Below are 20,315 nucleotides of genomic sequence, written 5' to 3' on the forward strand. Positions count from 1 at the left end.
GACTAACATGAGTAGATCCAGCTGGAGTCACTCAGTTAGCAAAGGTTTCAGAGTAACAGCCGTGTTAGTCTGTATTCGCAAAAAGAAAAGGAGTACTTGTGGCACCTTAGAGACTAGCCAGTTTATTTGAGCGTAGGCTTTCGTGGGCTACGGCTCACTTCGTCGGATGCGTGCTGTGGAGGCTGAGGAGGACATTGTATGCACAGAGACCATGGGGCAGTGCCTCCTCCCACCGCACTCTCCTGCTGGTGGTGGCTTGTCTGGAGTGATCGCTCTCCTTGCAATGTGTATGATGATCAAGTTGGGCCATTTCCAGCTTTCAGTTAGCAAAGCACTTAAGGGTGGTCTTCACAAGGATATTTACTAGTATCATTATAGCACAATAGTTATACCAGAACAATTTCCTTTGTAGAAATGGCCTCCCCCCCACAAAGTTTAGCTTATGTTCCACCCAAGGAGTTATACCTGTATAATTATACTACTATAGTTATACCAGGTGAGTTATACCTTTTGTTCCCCCCGCCCCCCCGCTCTCCTGCTGGTGGTGGCTCGTCTTAAGTGATCACTCTCCTTACAGTGTGTATGATAACACCCATTTTCTCATGTTCTGTGTGTATATAAATCTCCTCACTGTATTTTCCACTGAATGCATCCGATGAAGTGAGCTGTAGCTCACGAAAGCTTATGCTCAAAGAAATTGGTTAGTCTCTAAGGTGCCACAAGTACTCCTTTTCTTTTTGCGAATACAGACTAACACGGCTGTTACTCTGAAACCTGTCAAAATGAAACAGACAAACAAACTAAACCATTTCAAAATTGAACTCATATTTGTTTTGTTTCATAGAAAAACTGGACATTTCCATGGAAAATTTCAAAGAAAACAGAAATATTTGATTTTTGTTGTTGTTGAGGAAATACCGTTTTTCAACCAACTTTACCTTGCAGTCAACAGCAGAGCTCAAGCCCAGATTTTTGGATCGATTACCAGCTACAGCATGGATTTATTGAGGAACTGTAGGCCACCTCTCTGTGGCTCAGCTGGTCCATCACTAAAACGAGCATAATGCTTAATGTACTGTTATGAGGCCCATTTAGTTAACGTTTGTAAAGCTCGTGGAATCCCCATTTGAAAGGCCCTGTAGAAGTGGAATTGCTGTTGCATTACTACCCTGGCTATTCAGGAACCATAAGCAACCCTTGTTTCAGAACAGTTTAGAATAGTGCAGCAAATGTTGTGTGCTCTAAGTACATAACTATAATTCCATCTGTCCTCGCTCCACATCCAGGGATTCAACTCAGTCTCTACTTTCTCTCCATGCAAAGGAATATTTGGAAAGCTCATTAAATCCAACAGGTTTTTTAGTTTGGCACAAAGCATTCCAAATCGGATCCACTGCACTTTAGAATACAGTCATCTAAAGATGCTCCCTTGCCTGTGTGTTTAATTCCCTTCATTTGTTGGAACATTTTCTGATTGCAAATAGAACATGGCTGATACGCTAAGGCTCAGTGATCCAGCTACTAACCGAGTCCAAGACAGAGCAGGGTGTCCCTGAAAAGCTTTGGAGTGGGAACATCATTTAATAAATTAGTGCAGTGGTATAGGAATAAAAATAAAGCTTAAATTGTCCAAAGAGGGGATGCCAGCATGCCACTTGGCACAGATGGAATGTATAGGATAAGTTGCAAGATGAGCCCATATGCTTATGGGTAAAGCGTTGTACTTTATTAATTAAGGAAGGATGGCTTGCCACATTCCCTGGTGCAGAATATCACAGAGAATCAGCCTGGGACAATGTCAAACCAGCTGGAAATTAATTCACACATCAATTTATGCATTTCAGAGCGAGGCAATGTGAAGTCAGATTTGTGACTCGTCTCTTCTGGTGGCTGTTTCTCTGAGCTTCAGCCACTAACCCTAAAAGAACAATAGATTATTTCATTGTTTAAACCTTTAATCAGCAACCAAGTGAAAGAGAGAGAATAAACTACTCTGCTCCAAGATGTGCCAGAAAGTGTAAATGCATCAATGTGTCTCCTTGCCCCAAATCACGCTCAATTACCAGTTTATGCCAAGTTAAGAGTGAGACACTCATTTGTCCTGACAGCCTTAAGAGGAAAGGCAAAGGAGCCATAAACAAACAAAAAGTATTCTGGCAGTGAAGAGGGTACAGCAGAGACAGGATCTCTTCTTAGAAACAGCTAATCAGTGCAGCAGTGATGGATAAGAGTAAATATTACTGGGGGGGAGGGGTTGCAGAGCATCACACATCCTACAGCAAGAAGGTTGATCAATCAAGGCGGGAGACAAACCCCCAAATATCGGTGATGAACATGGGATGGAAACATGCACAGCCTGGCTTAAGCCATCTCTTCCTGAGATGGACAATGATAGGAGCAAGGAGCTTGCTGAAGGAGAGATGCAAGGCATAGAATCATAGACTATCAGGGTTGGAAGGGACCTCAGGAGGTCATCTGGTCCAATGCCCCGCTCAAAGCAGGACCAATCTCAACTAAATCATCCCAGCCAGGGCTTTGTCAAGCTGGACCTTAAAAACCTCTAAGGATGGAGATTCCACCACCTCCCTAGGTAACCCATCCAGTGCTTCACCACCCTCCCAGTGAAACAGTGTTCCCTAATATCCAACCTAGACCTCCCCCACTGCAACTTGAGACCATTACTCCTTGTTCTGTCATCTGCCACCACTGAGAACAGCCTAACTCCATCCTCTTTGGAACCCCCCTTCAGGTAATTGAAGGCTGCTATCAAATCCCCCCTCACTCTTCTCTTCTGCAGACTAAATAACCCCAGTTCCCTCAGCCTCTCCTCGTAAGTCATGTGCTCCAGCCCCCTAATCATTTTCATGACTTTCCACTGGACTCTCTCCAGTTTATCCACATCCCTTCTGCAGTGGGGGGGGGACCAAAACTGGACGCAGTACGTAAGTGCACCTGTGTACGTAGTTGCGGTGCAAGCAAGCGGTGAAAAAGACATTGGTTCAGGCTGTGTGGGAGGCCAGCAGTAGGCAGACCACCATGCACGGGGATCTGAGATCAAAGACACACTCCTCAGTTCTGCATGGCTGGCAGAGGCCAGCATTCTTTGGAGGCAAGCAGCTGCTTGGACAGAGAGCAGAGGGAAATCACCTGTCAGCATTCAGTAGTAACCTCACCTGCGAGCTCGTTCAGGAGAAGTGTTACTAGGCCTACAAGCGAGCTTCATCCAGTGCGCCTCAAGCCAAGAGGGAGGACATTGCCCTACAGCCTGGGTAGGTGCAAGGAGAGTAATAGATGACACACACAGGATTTGTGGGGCTGCAGAGCACCCTGGTGGAGAGAGCAGCAGACTGGGTGTATATCTACACTGCAATTAGACACCCGCCACTGGCCCGTGCCAGCTGACTCAGGGTTGTTTAATTGTGGAGTAGATTTTGGGCTCAGGCTGCAGCCTGAGCTCTGGGACCCTCGAATCCAGACTCTAGCCTGAGCACAAATGTCTACACTGCAGTTAAACAGCCCCTTGGCCCAAACCCAGCTAGCATGGCCAGATGTGGGTTTTTAATTACAGTGTAGACTGTCCAGTCTATCTAGGAGCTTACATGCCCCTCCTTAATGTAGGATCTCACAAGCATTAACCAATTTTATCAACACAACACCCATGCGAAGTATTATCCCAGTCACACACAAATGGGGAATGGAAGCACAGCATAGATGAAAGGTCCATTAAAGTCTAGGGGAGTTTTTCCTTGCCCAAGGTCATACAAGGAGTCTGCAGTTAAGCTAAGAGTTGAACCCAAGTCTGCTGGAATCCTAGGCCAGTACCCTATCCACTAAGCCATCCTCCCAACCAGCAGGCCCATGGCCTATGTGCTATGAGTTGGGGAGCTCAATGCCATGATTACAGCTTATCTAAACTGCCTACAAGCCTAGGCCATGAACCTTGTCAGAAGCAGGTCTTTGGTTCCATGTTACAGATTTCCTTAAACTCAGTTACATGCATTCAGCTTCACCTCTGAACATAACCCAAGCCATACAGGGCACATGTCTGCCTAGTGCCTATAAACCCATGGCTCATTATCTCCTACCCATACTACAGCTTCTATGGTATAATTAAATAGCTCTGATGATCCACCATCTGCTAATCCAATTACTGCTGTACAATCATGCAGGCACAATAGCAAAAGCCACTGGCTTCCCCACCTTGTTCTAAATAACAACCTGCTAAGGGGAATAATTGAAGGAAACTCATCTAACCTAAATTACTTAAAGGAACCTGCAGTGTAGCTAATAGGATACTCCTTCCTCGTCTTAAATTCTCATGTAGTTTCATGCAGGCTACACTTAACAGTGGAAGGATTAAACTAAGCTCATTCTATAGAGGAGGCTCTGGGGAATAGCAAGGGAATGAAAGGACGGGAGTTTCAATTTCTTCTCTTGGTGAGAATGAATTCTGCCACATATCGCTTCTGATGAATCGTCATTTTAGAGAGTTTGTTAATTTCCAACAGGCAGAATTCATAAAGAAGGATCTCCTTATCTTTCACGGCCGTTACTGAATGACACAAATGGATTGCATCTAAATGAGTTTAGGGACATTTTGTCTGTTTGGCCCTGATAAGAAACTGCTTACTACACAGCATGGGTCCAACTCGGTCTGTTAAATAGAAGAACTGTTGTCTAACTTAGTGATGGGCAAACTTCAGTGAGTTCAGAAAAGCTAATCAAAATCTATCTGAACCTTCTTGGTCTAGAAATCTCGTACGGGAAATGTCTCTTGTGATATTCTGGCCACTTCCTAGTTATAGTCAAACTGGAAACATCGCAAGAAGAGCCATGGCTTGTGGTTATGACTGAGGCTCTGATTTCAACCTAAAATCACCTCTAGGGTATTTATATGTTCTGATTATTAAGGGCTGATTCTCCATTACCACCAGTGCAAAATGAGTGTAACAAAGCTATCGGGCCAGAACTTCTGCAAGGAAAAGAATTGCCAGGAGAACACTGAAAAGGGAATTTGTTTACAAAACTAAGCACATGTTCTGGGATGGGGTTGGTGGGGGTAATGTTTGCCCAGTTCCAGTAAAAAGTAAGCCAAGATTTCCAAAAAATAGGAGCCTACAGTTAGAACTCTAAATCCTTATTTTATGTTGGATGTTCAAAAGTTCTCGGTAGCGGCCTAGCTCTGCTCCGATTGAAGTTGAAGGGAGTTTTACCAGTTGGAGCAACACTGCGCACTTATGAAAATTCCACTCCTAAAACAAATGAAAAGAACTGAGAATCCAGGAACTCCCCTGGAAGTCAACTGGAAGCTACAGGGTGTTCACCGCTTGTGAAAATCGGCCCACTTGGGGCTTGTCAACACTGCATTACTCTGCACTAGAGAGGTTAAATTCTAGTGCTCGCCAGCATGTTGCACACTGACTGGCTCATGTGGACCTTGCTGGCATACATTAAAAGTTCCCCGGTGCGTGTTAATGGAGAACTGTTTGAAATGGGACCACATTAATATGCACTAGAGAACTTTTAATGTGTGCCAGCAAGGTCTACATGGGCCAGCTAGTGCACAACACACTACTGTGCACTAAAATCTACTCCCTTCTAGTGCAAAGGCAACATGCAGACAAGCCCTTATTTAGGAGCCTAAATGGGCATTTTGGAGACTCTCTTTAGACTCCATTTTTGAAAATCTTGGCCATAAACCTACCACACAATGACACGTATGAGAAACACACCAAAGCCACTGCTCTGGGCCCGGTCTCCATGGGGCCAGCTGGCCTGTGTGTTTCTAAACTGCATCACGTCTCCTGCTCAGAATGCACACTCCCAGGTAGCAGCTGACATGCGTCCCCCTTTGCCCGTGCAGACCTCAACGAGGTCATCCATCAAACAAGAGTAGTGGGACATGCTTGGACCACTTGGACTCAGAAACAGAGCAATTAACAGAGTGCAGCACAAAGTAAAATAAAGCGAAATCAGGCAAAACAAGGAATACGCCTAGATCTTGCCACCCAATGGAAGGTGTGGACTGTGCTGCTATAGACACTCCAGCAGAACGGCCTTTGCTTTGCTCCGTCAAGCTCTGATGATCCCCATCTGATGATCCCCATAGACAAATTGGAGGATTGGGCCAAAAGAAATCTGATGAGGTTCAATAAGGATAAGTGCAGGGTCCTGCACTTAGGACGGAAGAACCCAATGCACAGCTACAGACTAGGGACCGAATGGCTAGGCAGCAGTTCTGCGGAAAAGGACCTAGGGGTGACAGTGTACGAGAAGCTGGATATGAGTCAGCAGTGTACCCTTGTTGCCAAGAAGGCCAATGGCATTTTGGGATGTATAAGTAGGGGCAGAGCGAGCAGATCGAGGGACGTGATCGTTCCCCTCTACTCGACATTGGTGAGGCCTCATCTGGAGTACTGTGTCCAGTTTTGGGCCCCACACTTCAAGAAGGATGTGGATAAATTGGAGAGAGTCCAGCGAAGGGCAACAAAAATGATTAGGGGACTGGAACACATGAGTTATGAGGAGAGGCTGAGGGAGCTGGGATTGTTTAGCCTGCAGAAGAGAAGAATGAGGGGGGATTTGATAGCTGCTTTCAACTACCTGAAAGGGGGTTCCAAAGAGGATGGCTCTAGACTGTTCTCAATGGTAGCAGATGACAGAACGAGGAGTAATGGTCTCAAGTTGCAGTGGGGGAGGTTTAGATTGGATATTAGGAAAAACTTTTTCACTAAGAGGGTGGTGAAACACTGGAATGCATTACCTAGGGAGGTGGTAGAATCTCCTTCCTTAGAGGTTTTTAAGGTCAGGCTTGACAAAGCCCTGGCTGGGATGATTTAACTGGGAATTGGTCCTGCTTTGAGCAGGGGGTTGGACTAGATGACCTTCTGGGGTCCCTTCCAACCCTGATATTCTATGATTCTATGATTCTATGATCTGCCTGAGGCAGAGGCATTAATCAATGTATTAATTAAGGAGGGTCAGCTCTCCGTGCCTCCTACTACAAAATATCACCAAAGATCATCCTGGGACAGTAACTGACACACTGGAAATTAATTTGTGCTTGAGTTTGTGTGCGTCGGAGAGAGGCAAACACTGCAGGGAATGGGGGGAAAGGGCCTCAGCCCAGCAGGTGCAATTTTCAGGCTCCAGGCTCTAAATTTTGGGCCCTGATGATGCTAGTGTGATCCGACGTGGAGGGGACCCTCCACAGCCAAATCGTTGTCTCTCATGTAGAAGCTGCCTCCATGCCAATATTTACCGCTGACCCAGCACTCTGTGGTCTACAGAGCTACCCAGGGAAAAGGATTGGCGGGGGAAGGGGCATAGATCAGCCTCCCACTGCTCCCGCATGGCTCAGGGCAGAAGGGCTCCCTCTAGGGCAGTGAGCTGCCCCTCCTCGTGCAGCAGCTGCAGACAGGAGAATCCCTGGCCCATGCGGCTATTGGGCCTGCACTGCCCAATCTCTCCCAAGGAGAACCCCTTAGAGATTTCCTCCCCAGGGTCTTCCCACAGGACGGGCTCATCAGGCCCTCTGTTTTCAGACACATGGGTGTCCACACAGAGAGGATCTTCTATGGGTGAGCAGAGTTACTCTAGGTTACCACAGGGGCGAATAGAGCAGAACCTGGCCCCAGGAGCATGAAGGCCTGTAACAGATATGAGAAGGTAATGCATTTCTGGGGCCGCAATTCTTAGCCAGGGCAGAACCTGGGTCATTCAACGGAAGGCAGCAAATTTAAAACCAATAAAAGAAAATATTTCCCACCCCCACCCACCACACCACAGACTATCAACCTGTGAAACTCAATGCCACGATATACCTCAACCAAGAGTTTAGCCAAATTATAAACCAAGGATTGGATGTCTATATGGATGAGAAGATCCAGAGTTACGTTAGTATGGATTTAATAGAAAGGATATAAACGCTCATGCTTCAAGAAATAAGTGAGGATTTAGGAAGAAAATTTCCTTATGGGGAAGTTAGTCCAAAATCTCCCACTTCAGGTTTTATTGCATCTTCCTCTGAAGTAGCTGGTACTAGCCATTTTTGGAGACAGGATATTGGAGGAAATGGACCACAGAGCTGATACCATATTGCCATCCCTATGTTCCTTTTAGGAATTACATATGATTTGTACCATGGAGACTTATTTAAATGTATTTCCCCTAGCAATCACACTTGTTTCTTGTGGCCATTCTGCTTTCTTTGGTAAAACAGCTTTAAAACAAAAAACCTATAACGCTTCCAACGGTGTAGAGTACATGAGACCTTGTGAAAAAAAGTTCTAAATGGGATTTAAAACACACAATATTTATCCCAGAGACCTCGCATAATGCATTTAAGAAGAATATCATAAAACTACATATTCATGCAACGAAAACCTTTGAGTACTTTTTCAGTGCATCAGCTGCTACTCAGAGCTTGAACTGTTAGTGACTAACTCACATACCAAATTCCTTTTATTCTTAGGTTCTTATGTTCCTTTTATAAATTGAAGCTGCTATTCATCTGAGGGGATAAAAATGCACCAGAAACCAGCAAACATCTTTGATTTTGGCCCCTACATAAACTGCAAACAACTTTGGTGTATTATCCAACCAATGTTGTTGAGTTGTTGTGGATTGGTAGCTGGTTTTTGGTTTGTTTTGGCGGGAGGGAGGAAGGTTTTTTTGTTTGTTTTTGTCTGTTTTTTTCCAGGCTTCCCAGATGAAACTATTTCTGTCAAGATTCTGCCCTGGGCCAAATTGGTTACAAAACCCTGGACCACATTTGCAAAATGGGAAATGTAGCAAAGACATAATCTTAACTGAAACTGACAACTTGACATTCATGTCCAAGCGGTCTCTCCATAGCAGCCCCTGGATGGTTTCTCAGGCACAAAAAGTGAAGTTGTTTCCTTTTCAGAGAAGCATGGAGTTCTCCTGGGTTATCTCCTGCTGCTCTCCCTCAACTGCTGATTCATCATTACAGCAGTCACATGCCCTGACAGTCTAGACCCTACGTAAACAGGGGGCAGCCCCTCAGCTTGAGTAAACTGGCATAGCTGCATTGATGGAGCTATGCTGATTTACACCGTCTAGAGGATCTGCCCCAGGGCTTCTGCCACATCCCAAGCTTTCCTGGAAAGGGTGTCTCTCTTCCAGTGTTTGGCTATATAGCAGATTATTAATGAGGGCACGCCTCCCATCAACAAACGCAGATGTCCACCATTTCCCAGCATGCTCACATCGGACTCAGTAATATCAATGTTTGTAATCCTATCACGCTTTACCAAGAACAACCCTTACAAGTTGGGGGGAGCGGGGGCGGGGGGAAGCAGGAGGAGGAAAATGTCAAGTCTGTGAAAAAATGTGTATGGCCAAAAGGAAAATATAAAATAAATCTTCCTCCAAGGTTACCCCAAATATGCCAGGCACCATCATAAACATCTGATCAAAATAATGCAAGAGTATTGGTTATGCTGTCTATACTGTATATCATATAAACCAGAGACTGGGAGGCAATGTTTGCCCTGTGCTGACTATGGCGGAGCAAGAGAATTAGGAGTCTGAATACGTTGGTTTGATTCCCGCCTCCGCCACTGACATACAAGGCAACTTTCGACAAGTCTGTTTGGGCCAGATTCTCTGAGACACTAAGTCAAATAAGCTCTGAAAATCAGGCCCCAACTCTCAGTGACTCAGTTTTCCCACCTTTAAAATGGGAAGAATAATTAGAAAGCTTTCTGCTGTGAGGTTTAATTCATTCCTGTGTCCTTAGAAGTAATCATAGGAACAGAGAAATGTAGGACTGGAAGGGACCCCAAGAGGTCATCTAGTCCAACCCTCCTCCCCAGGCTGAAGCAGGATTAAGTATACCTAGACCATCCCTCTCAGTACATGCCAGGTGCTGTTAAGGAAACACTGCAATAAATGCAGGTAGAGTTAAAAATATCTCCCCAAACCCAGAGCTACCTTTGCAGAAACTAAGGACAACTTAGGCTAAAAATTTCACATTAGGGCTCTAGTGGGTTGAACCCAGCACTTCAGGTTTATGATAGCACCCGTCCTGTGATGGAAACACAACCATACTATGCATAAATGCAGTGATGGAATTATTCCATTTATCATGTAGCATGAGGACAAAGTTATTTTAACCCAGAAATTTCTAATGCAGGATTATTTAGTAGTCAATTGACATTTATAAAACTATGTTTTCTTAACGCTAGAATTGGCTGTAAAAACTCAAGTGATGTTTTCCCAGCACTATATAACGACACCATCTGGTAGTTAGCGATTAGTGGGTTTGTAAGAGACACACAATTTTGAAATGATCATTTTATTGCCGGCTAACGTATCAGGCATGCCAAGAAAAGCTCACCTTTGGTATGTTCAATAGGCCCTCCTTGGACAATAAAACTGACACATTCCCAGGGCTGTCCTCCTTGGAGCTGGGACATTTCCAAGCCCCATTGGACACTACAGAGAGAACTGAGAAGTGATCCACCAACATTTGCTTATTTCTAGATCCAAACCAAGATCATAAATTTTAGAAGCATTCAGGTAATGCTCCCCCGCTCCCCAGTTATCTTCCTCATTCACACTACTCAGTCAGTATTTTCCTGATGGACTCGGGCTACAAGCTCAAAAATACAGCAAAAAGGGCCCTTGCCACTATTCCTGCCTCAGCACAAGCAAAACAAGGACTGAAAATCTCACAATAAAGCCAGTTCTCATGAGACCATCTGACAAGCATCCACACTCTTGGGCGTTTGTCTCAAACAACCGTGAACTCCCAATCTCGAGAACCTCTGCACAGCCTCTGGCCAACCACAGTTCCCTTCTTCTCACCCCAGAGGCCATGTTAACACCACAATGAGCTGGCCTGTGTATTTGTGCACTGCTTCCCTCTGCTGGATGGGCTCAGAGCTGCTCATCTGTGTGTCACAGACCCTACACTGCCCAGAGATTCTCCTTTAGCTCAAGCGGCAGGGGCCAGTTTCACCCCTGCTGCGGAGTTAAAAATGACTGTGGGGTGGGGTGAGTGAGTGACAACCACAAAGTTCCAAGGTGGCTCGAGATTTATTTCAATGCCACAGAAAGAAGAGAAAGTAAAATCCGACGGAGGGAGAATGAGCAAAACAGCTGGTGCCTTTAGCACCATTTGTTATAAATTCAATACCGTTTCCCCTACTGCTTGTTAAAAACAAAGCGAAATCTAAGATAAGCGAGATCTGAAATGTTGCTCTTCGAAAAGAGAAGCGTGTCCTATTTTCCTCCTCTCCCCATCCCTCCCCCCTCTTCCCTGCTGGCCTTTTCCATTCAGTTCCTTTGTCATGAGTGTACACTTCAGTGTCCTTTACAGACTGGGCGTGTTCCACCTTCTCAGTGCTTCAAATCTCCCTGTATCCATCGGAAATGCTGCACATGCTAAATCCAGTCCCCCCCACCATCCCCCCGGAGCCTCTTCCGGTAGTTCCTGGCTCCAATTTGACAGTTTCACCCAAATTATTTGATGGCATCTCTTAAGACCGCAGAACAGAGGGAGGGTGGCAAATGACTAAATATGACAGGTGAAGGGGGGAAGGAATCCCTGCAACAGCCTCCTATTCCTTGCTGTTCCCCGAGGTGGAGAGTGGCAGAAACGAATGGGCCCACAGGTGAAGCGAACGCTGGGGCAGTGCCGAGAAAGTTTGCTACTTCAGACATAGACTGTGCCTTCCACAAAGAGTGTTTACTGCTCTGTGTGTGCTCTGAAAATATAAGCAGGCCCTCCAGGGATGGCTGGATGGGAAAACAATACGTACAACTGTTCAGCTGACCAGCCAGTAAATGCAGGATACCATAAGGAATTCCCTCTTTTAGGGACTTAAATGCCAACAGGATGAAGGAATTTATAATCCACTGAAATGTCTCTTAACCCTTTACTGACTGATTTGTTTTTAGTCTCGCTGATGTCCCAGTATGGCCCCGTTATTGTAGTGTTTGAGCACCACACCACCTTGAATGTATTTTTATCTCACAAAACCCCTCTGAGTCAGGGCAGAGCTATTGGCCCCATTGTGCAGATGGAAACAGGAGGCCCAGAGAGGCTAAGTGACTTGCCAGAGGTCACACGGGAAGGCTGTGGTCACGCACAGACTTGAAGCCAGGCCTCCCAAGTCCTAGGCTAGTGGACAACCATCGGACAATCTGGCTTCGCCACCTTTTTGGTACCAAGACCCCAATTCAGCACAGCACTTAAGCAGGCACTTACTTTTAAGCACAGGTTTAAGTCCCATTGACTTCAAGTGCTCAGCTGACTAGGGATGGGATTACTTAGTACTGTATAAACCACATGTTTTACTGAAGAAACTATTTCCCCAATATTTTACAGTGTACAAAACATAATGTGGGAATGTTTTTTTGTATCCCTCCATCTGGAAAGGCAGGTGCCTTAGTTACCATGAATTCAACAGAACAAGGCTCAGAAGTAGCCATGAAAACTTATAAAACTGAACTCAAATAGTCTCTCTTTACCTAAAAATGACACAGATTTAAAGGTGATTATCTTGGGCTGTTCCAGGGATAGGGCCACAATGGAATATGGGAAACTCTGCTACCCATTGCTACCAGCTCCCATTTTTAGCCCCATTGGGGTCCTGAGACATTAAAGACTTTCAAGCCATAAGGACATATGGAGGTCACATGTGGATACCTTTCCTCATGCTGAGGACCACCTTCCTTCCCAAGTTGTGCTAATCAATTCAATGAGACAACACGTATGATAAATTGCTACTACATGAGTTAGGGTATCAAAATCTAGTCCTTTATAACGCAATAGCCCAGACCTGAACTCAGCCCCAAACCTATGGGCTTGTGAAATTCTAGAGCTTGTGTTACACAGGAAGCCAATTCAGATCATCAAAATAGTCCCTTCTGGCCTTAAAATCTATCAATATGGAAACTCCTGGGCATGGCACAGGTGTAATTATTTGGGAAGATATCACACAGTAGATGGGAGAAAGATGAAACCTCTCTGGGTTAGGGTGATTTATTCTATACAACAGCAGGTTATAGTTTTGCAAATGTGCGGTGGCTCTGGACAGTTGAAAGTGTCTTGACAAAGCTGCTGAAGATTTCACCATCTGATGTAAGAGGCTTATCCAAGCCCTGTTAATAAAAGATTCTGAGGAACCCAAATTTGCAACTACTGCTAAGGACTAACTTAGGCATCTCTTTGTTGCTGTTATTTCACGTCTCCTGGAAGCTTCAAGTAACACAATCTGGTGACTTGGCTTTTTACCCGACAGTGGAACCCAAAGAGCCGCGGCTTATGTTCCTCTGAAACTTAAAAGGTCCTTTATATTCATGTTCTACCCACTGCATGTAGTAATAAAAAAACCGCACAAGCTCCCAAAGCTCCTTTCGTTTTTTCTTCTTCCCCACACACAGCTTACAAGCTCAGAACAACAATCACAGCTTGCAGCATAATAAAAAAGAACTCAAACAGCCAAGAGGAGTTATTATATTGCAGGGTTTCAATATCCCTGACCCTGGCATTATGATAAGGTGGTTCAAATCTTGCCCACTGTGCAAACAACTTAATTTGTTCTCTTGGAAAGTTTATCGTCACTGGGATTCTGCTGCCTGTGAGTGGAAAAAAGCTTTCTCGACACTCTTTCCAGTAACCAGTGACCCTCTGTATTTCTGAAAAAGGAGGAGACATCTGAAATGGGAATCCCATATAATGCACCTGCTCACGTTTTGGGGTTAGGTGCTTTTTATTGCTCCGATAAGGTTGTCACCTTTATCTATAATGCTGCCACTAATTAGGGTGGTGGACTTTACCTGGTCCTCTCTAATAAAACTCATAGTGCAGCTACACTTTTATGAAGGTGATGGCTTCCTCTTTGATGAGAGACACCCACAACTCGCTCCTATCCAGAACCAAGCCAAAAAGCAAACCCTATTCCCTCTAAACTGTCTGTACACACTCCCCGTCCCGACCTTTCTTGTCAGCCTCCAACTCCCATGGTCCTTCTGGACTACAAGTCCCAAGATCCCCTTCGGGTAGGCTGAACAAGGCCATGATGTAAAAGGACAGTACACCCTATCACAGACAGTATTTATTAAAGATGATTAAAAATTAAGATAAAAACATGTTTTGTTTTGTTTTTAATTTCAAAGTTATTTCCAATTGGCAGGGTTTCAACTGGAATGGTTTTAAAAAATTTGAAAAGCAAAATCTAACCAAAAATGTTATTGATAGGGCTGATCAAAAATTATCCCGCTGAACTGTTTTTTTATTTTAAAAAAAATGGGGTTTTCACCAAAATGAAAATCTTTCTGGAAGGTGTCTGCTTCCTACAGAAAATGTTGACTTCTGTTTGAAAAAAACCAAGACTTTTTGGGGCTGAATAATTTTCAATTTTTTGGTTTTTCAACAAAAAAGTAGACCCTTTCTGTGGAAACTTTTAACAAAAATAAATGTTTTTGTTTTCATTTTTTGAAATATTCTCCACAGCAAAATAACGGTTCTCAACCACCTCTAGTTATTGAAACATTTCAGTTACTGGCTATAACCGAGAGATATCCACTATCTTGGCCAACACTGGGAATTGAACCAGTGACTCCAGAGATAAAAGCCTGAACCTCTTCATTTTAAGATTAAAAGCTAGCCTCTGCACTTGGGGGCTGTCAGAGTCACATCCTCAGGAGCGTAACACATACACTGGCCGGTAGGTTACATAAACATCAACAGAACAGAGCAGGAGTGGAGGAGATGAAGTGGAATTTTGAAACTGAAGCAGTTAAGATATAGGCTTACGTGAAGGTTAATTGGGGCAGGGTGAAGGCAGGAGAACCCCCAGGTTGCCAAATAAATGGAGACAAGGAGCTGTTTTCAACTAGAGATCATTACATTAAATTGAAAGGGTTTCTTCCTTTGGTCCTGGGGCCAGTCTTGTTCCCAGATCAGCTTCAAAAAGCCTCTCAACAGCTTAATCCTCCCTTGATGGAAATACTAGACTCAGGGAGTAAGATGGCACCCCGTCCACCATCATCCCAAGGCAGGTAACCTTGAGAAAAAGGGATATTTTTCAAGAGAGTCTATGTGATTTAGAAGCCTAAATCTCACTTTCAAAAGTGACATAGGGCCAGATAGCATTTAGGCACCTAAAGATGCCAATATGTGCTTAGTGGATTTTTCAAAAGCTCCCAAATGCCTATCTGCATCTTTAGGCACCCAAATACCATTAAAAACTGATCCAGCTAGTTCCACTGGGAATTCAGCACCTAACCTGCATAAGTGCTTTTGAAATTCCCAATAGACACCTATCTGCATCTTTGGAAACCTAAATACAGTACCTCTGAAATGGTACTTCGGCAGCTCGGTCCCATTGATTTTCAGTGAGACTCAGGCTTTGATGTACATAATTCTCTTTTGAAACTGGGACTTAAGCTCCTAGGTCACCTAATGACAGGTTTCAGAGTAGCAGCCGTGTTAGTCTGTATCCACAAAAAGAAAAGGAGGACTAGTGGCACCTTAAAGACTAACACATTTATTTGAGCATAAGCGTTCGTGAGCTACAGCTCACTTCATCCGGATGCTCACAAAAGCTTATGCTCAAATAAATGTGTTAGTCTCTAAGGTGCCACAAGTCCTCCTTTATTTAGGTCACCTAAGTGCTTTTAAATTTTTTTACCCCTCACCACCAAACCCCTCAGCCACTTAGGGTTTGTCTACACTGCAAAGAAAAAACCCATGGCACTGAGTCTCAGAGCCAAGGTCAGCTGACTCGGGCTCCTGGGCCTCGAGCTGTGGGGCTAAAAATAGCTGTGTAGACATTTCCTCTTGGGCTGGAGCCCCAGCTCTGAAACCTGGAGATGGGGGAGTCTCCCAGAGCCCAGGCTCCCGCATGTCTACACTGATATTTTTAGCCCCGCAACCTGAACCCCATGAGCCAGAGTCAATCAACCCAGGCTCTGAGACTAGGTGACATGGGTTTTAATTTGCGGTGTAGATGTATCCTTATTCCCCAGTTATATGATGATAAAAATACATTCTAACACACAATAAAAACCTAGCATGCTCTTTAATTAGCACATTGATTCTGTTTAAAACCCCTTCCCCCCAGTCACCCAGCACACAACAGAATGGAAAGACTCAATAACAGCGTTATTCACAAGTTTCACTAGAATTGGTGTTTTTTTTCGTTGAAGCACCAGCTCCTGGAGTCAGGTGATTATGTGAGACTCTCAGCACTCTTTTTTTTTTAAATAATTCTCTAACTCTCGAAGTTGTGGCTTTAAAGGCTTGAAAATGTGATCCTTCCCCCATGCTAAGGCTATGACACCAGAAGATGCATTAAAAACTCCAAACTTTTAAAAAAGAAACACCTAAGTCAATCTCAGGATTTTTAGGACCAAACTTATGAATTTTGATACCTGGGTTTGGCAGAACAGCAATAATTCTCGATCCTGGGCCCCTCAGAGCCTTCTTCAGTGTGTGATGAACACAAACATGCGATATTGTCTGCACAACACAAGAGGAGCTTGATGGACCACTCACCAGTAAAACCTGTTTGGAGTGATCCGCTCATGCATTAGCTGCCAGCGTCTTCCAAAATCCATAGAGCTATACATCTGAAAGACAAAATGAAAGGAACAAGAGTATAAATAGCAGGAAAAGGAGAGTGATTGTTGCCCCAACAGGGATTAAAATCGTCTCCGAGCTCCCCAAGGTCACAGGATAGCTAGATTGATAATGCAGGGCTACATCGTTAACTAAGGAGTACTGCAGAAAGGGATCTGGGGTTTACAGTGGATCAAAAACTAAATATGAGTCAACAATGTAATACAGTTGCAAACAAAAGAGAACATCATTCTGGGATGTATTAGCAGGAGCATTGTTAGCAAGACACAAGTAATAATTCTTCCGCTCTACGCAGCACTGACAAGGCCTCAACTGCAGTACTGTGTCCAATTCTTGGCACCACACTTCAGGAAAGTGGACAAATTGGAGAGCAACAAAAAATGACTGACAGTTTAGAAAACATGATCTATGAGGAAAGATTGAAAAAACCTGTGTGTGTTTAGTTTGGAGAAGAGAAGACTGATGGGAGACATGATAACAGTCTTCAAGTGCACAAAAGATTGTTATAAAAAGGAGTGTGATAAATTGTTCTCCTTAACCGCTGAGGACAGGACAAGAAGCAATGGGCTTAAATTGCAGCAAAGGCAATTTAGGTTAAACATTAGGAAAAATGTCCTAACTATTAGGGTAGTTAAGCCCTAGAACAAATTACCTAGGGAGGTTGCAGTTGTTGGAGGTTTCTAAAAACAGGTTAGTCAGGGATGGTCTAGCTAATACTTAGTCCTGCCTCAGTGCAGGGGACTAGACTAGATGATCTATCAAGATCCCTTCCAGTCCTATATTTCTATTAACTGCACGGCTAGAGACAAATTAAGACACTATGCCCTCTTCTCAAATTTTACCTTTGAGGTTCACAACCAGTGTTAACTTTCTTCCTCCCTTTAGTCCCCGCAACACCCTCTTCACACATCTCTGTGCTTCCTGATTTCAGCTGTCAACACACTCACTCATATTGCAATACCAAAAAGCAGGTGGTTCCCATGTTTTTTTCAGCCTACAGAAAGCATCTGAAATCTCACCCCAAAATGCCTATTCTTTAAAGATTTCCAGCTGGATTTTGCCTACTCCTCAGGGACAGGTTAGGAGCGTGAAAAGCCCATTTATTTTTGCATGGAGCAATATACTTTTTTGTTTTATATACAGCCTGAAATACTACGGTGACTGATTACATATAAATTCCTAAAATTAAATTAGATTAAAAATAGATTAGATAGCTCAACTCTGGAGGCATAGGTAGCAATGAAAGCTGAAGTCACATTGTGAGTTGTATATAGGTAGGAATTCAGTCCTTTCCTTATGTATGAAATACAACGTGTAATAGCCCCAAATTTACAACTCTTAGGGCAAGGCCTACATCTTTAGAAAAGCTAGAAGTCAATCTAGTCAGTAGTTTACGTCTTAGAGGCAGCTAACAATGGCTCCTTTTAAAATTTAAACTTGCAGTCTAATGTTTCTTTGGTTTATCACAGCTAACAAATGGCTGAGTTGTAATAAGTCCAAAGTTTCTATCTAGCTCTAGACTAAATGTCAGATGTAGGTTAGTTTTATAAACATCCTACCCACCATCACAATCTATTCTCTTTCTATACAAGTCTACAACCACCCACCATCCAATTACTTAAAACTTACAGAACACAGGCAAGCTTTACTCCAGCCTTAAATTACTCAGGTTTGTAGGAGATACATCTGATTTTAAGAACTATCTATTAGCTTTAGTGTAAAGTAGACAAGTAAGAAACAGCAGACTCTTTTGAACAGGGAGAAAATAATAAATTCTGTTTGAATAGAACACAACTATGTTGAACTTTGATTACAGAGAACGTGTGCACGGATAAGAAGTGTTAGGGAATTGTTTGTATGACAGGCGGAAGAGGGAAATATTATAGAGATGGAGAGACTATATGTTGGTAATCTCGAAATTGTAGATCCTTAATGGAAAAATTATATGGTTGGAGTTAAGGTTGTGTGTCTGAGCTCTGTTTTTGAGTAATTGGATTTGTGGACTGGAGGCAGGTCCAGCTTCATAGCGGAAGGAATTACATCCCGGTGATGGGTAGGACAGAATTGTTAGGGTGACAAGATAGCAAGTGCGAAAAATCGGGATGGGGTGGGGGGTAATAGGCACCTATATAAGAAAAAGCCCCCAAAATCAGGACTGTCCCTATAAAATTGGGACATCTGCTCACCCTAAGAATTGTTACTATGTATTGTTATATATGATTGTGACGATAAGTAATATGCAGGAGCAGCAAAAGGTCCCTAAAAGTGGGGAGGCCATCGGAGTGGGAAGAGGCGGGCGGAGCAGGTTGAGAGAAGGGGTTGAGTGGGGGCAGGGCCTGGGGTGGAGTATGGGTCGAGCACCCCCCTGGAACTCAGGAAGTTGGCACCTCTGGAGGTTTGGCAAACACATTGATTCCCTTGGAGTCTCTATTTTCCTTTTTGTCCACAAGCACTTCTTTTCTTGCACGGTCCCATCCCAGCCTGGCTACGGACAGCTCAGTGGCAATAAGCACCTCTCATTGGCACTATTCATCTGCCCTACAGTGACTCCGTCAAAGAGCTTCTTTCTGTCTATTAACCCAAGAGCCACAGACCAGCTGCTGAGTATTTTCTCGTCCTTTGAATTAGATCTCAGATTGACTGGTGGTAGAAGGATTACATTGAATTTGTAGCCTTGAGGCTGATTCAGATAAGAGATCAGAAGGATACTATTCATTTGGGGCTCTTTGGATTATTTACTTCTCTCTTTATGTTTAGGGTCCACCATGAATGTTAACCAAGAGTAAATCATTGAGACGAGGGACTGTCTAATAGTGGAAGAGACACAGCAAGCCACCAAAAGGTCTCTTTGATCCACTTCGCTTCCTCACAGCTTGTGTGCCATTATTTATTGATGCAAATATAAAGGTTAATGTTGAATTACTGAATAAAACACAGTAAAATAAAGGGTTTTTGCAAGCATAAAAAAAAATCACGCAGGCTTGTGTCTTCTGTTCACCTTGTTTTGGGAGATCAGAGGTGCACTTTAGAAGGGATGAGAAATTAAGTGGCAATGACAATAGATTACAATAGAGATTAATTTGCCCTGAGGTTTTATGCAGGGTAATGAAAGAAAATCAGGTCTGTTTGGTGCAAACGTCTGTATATACACATTTGCCCACGTCCCTTTAACAACTAATAATAGTTGACACTTGCATCACCCCTTTCATCCAAAGAGCTTGGGTCATTTTAAAGACAATGATTAAACCTCAAAGCATTGTGGCCCAGATGCTCAAAGCTACTGAGGCACCTACCTGCCATTGAGCCCCCATCCATCCATCCAACCCATGCTGAACCTTAAGTGCTTTGTTGAATAGGGATAGACCTGAGCACGGGTCTACACGGTTCTCCGAACTGGGACCTTTGTGAGGTAGGGCAGTACCATTCTCCCAGTTTTACACACTGGTTTTGACTCATCTGACACAGGGGCTCAGAGCGGTTAAATGACTTGACCAAGGTCCCACACTGACTCAGGGTGAGACCCTGAAACAGAAGGCAGGAGTCCTGATTCCCAGTCATGTGATCTAAGGCTCAGATTTTAAAAACAAACCAACTCAGCACTGAGCAGCCAGCATTCCGAGCAAAATGTTCGGTGTCGGCCAATATGGCCCCTCAGCGGGCCACCTCCTCAGCAGGTGTCGATTTACTCATCTGGTAC

At 44.0% G+C, this 20,315-nt stretch overlaps 1 protein-coding gene across 1 annotated transcript in view; it reads right to left on the reverse strand.

Moving 5' to 3' along the window:
* The window catches only part of SORCS3 (sortilin related VPS10 domain containing receptor 3), a 481,141-nt gene that overhangs the window by 146,582 nt on the left and 314,244 nt on the right, over window positions 1–20,315 (reverse strand). Inside the window, exon 5 of the mRNA XM_073354429.1 lies at window positions 16,535–16,608. Within this exon, the coding sequence (XP_073210530.1) occupies window positions 16,535–16,608 (74 nt within the window). The remainder of the gene's footprint in view (window positions 1–16,534; window positions 16,609–20,315) is intronic.

Source organism: Lepidochelys kempii, chromosome 7, assembly GCF_965140265.1.
Source record: "Lepidochelys kempii isolate rLepKem1 chromosome 7, rLepKem1.hap2, whole genome shotgun sequence".
NCBI classification, from domain to species: domain Eukaryota; kingdom Metazoa; phylum Chordata; order Testudines; family Cheloniidae; genus Lepidochelys; species Lepidochelys kempii.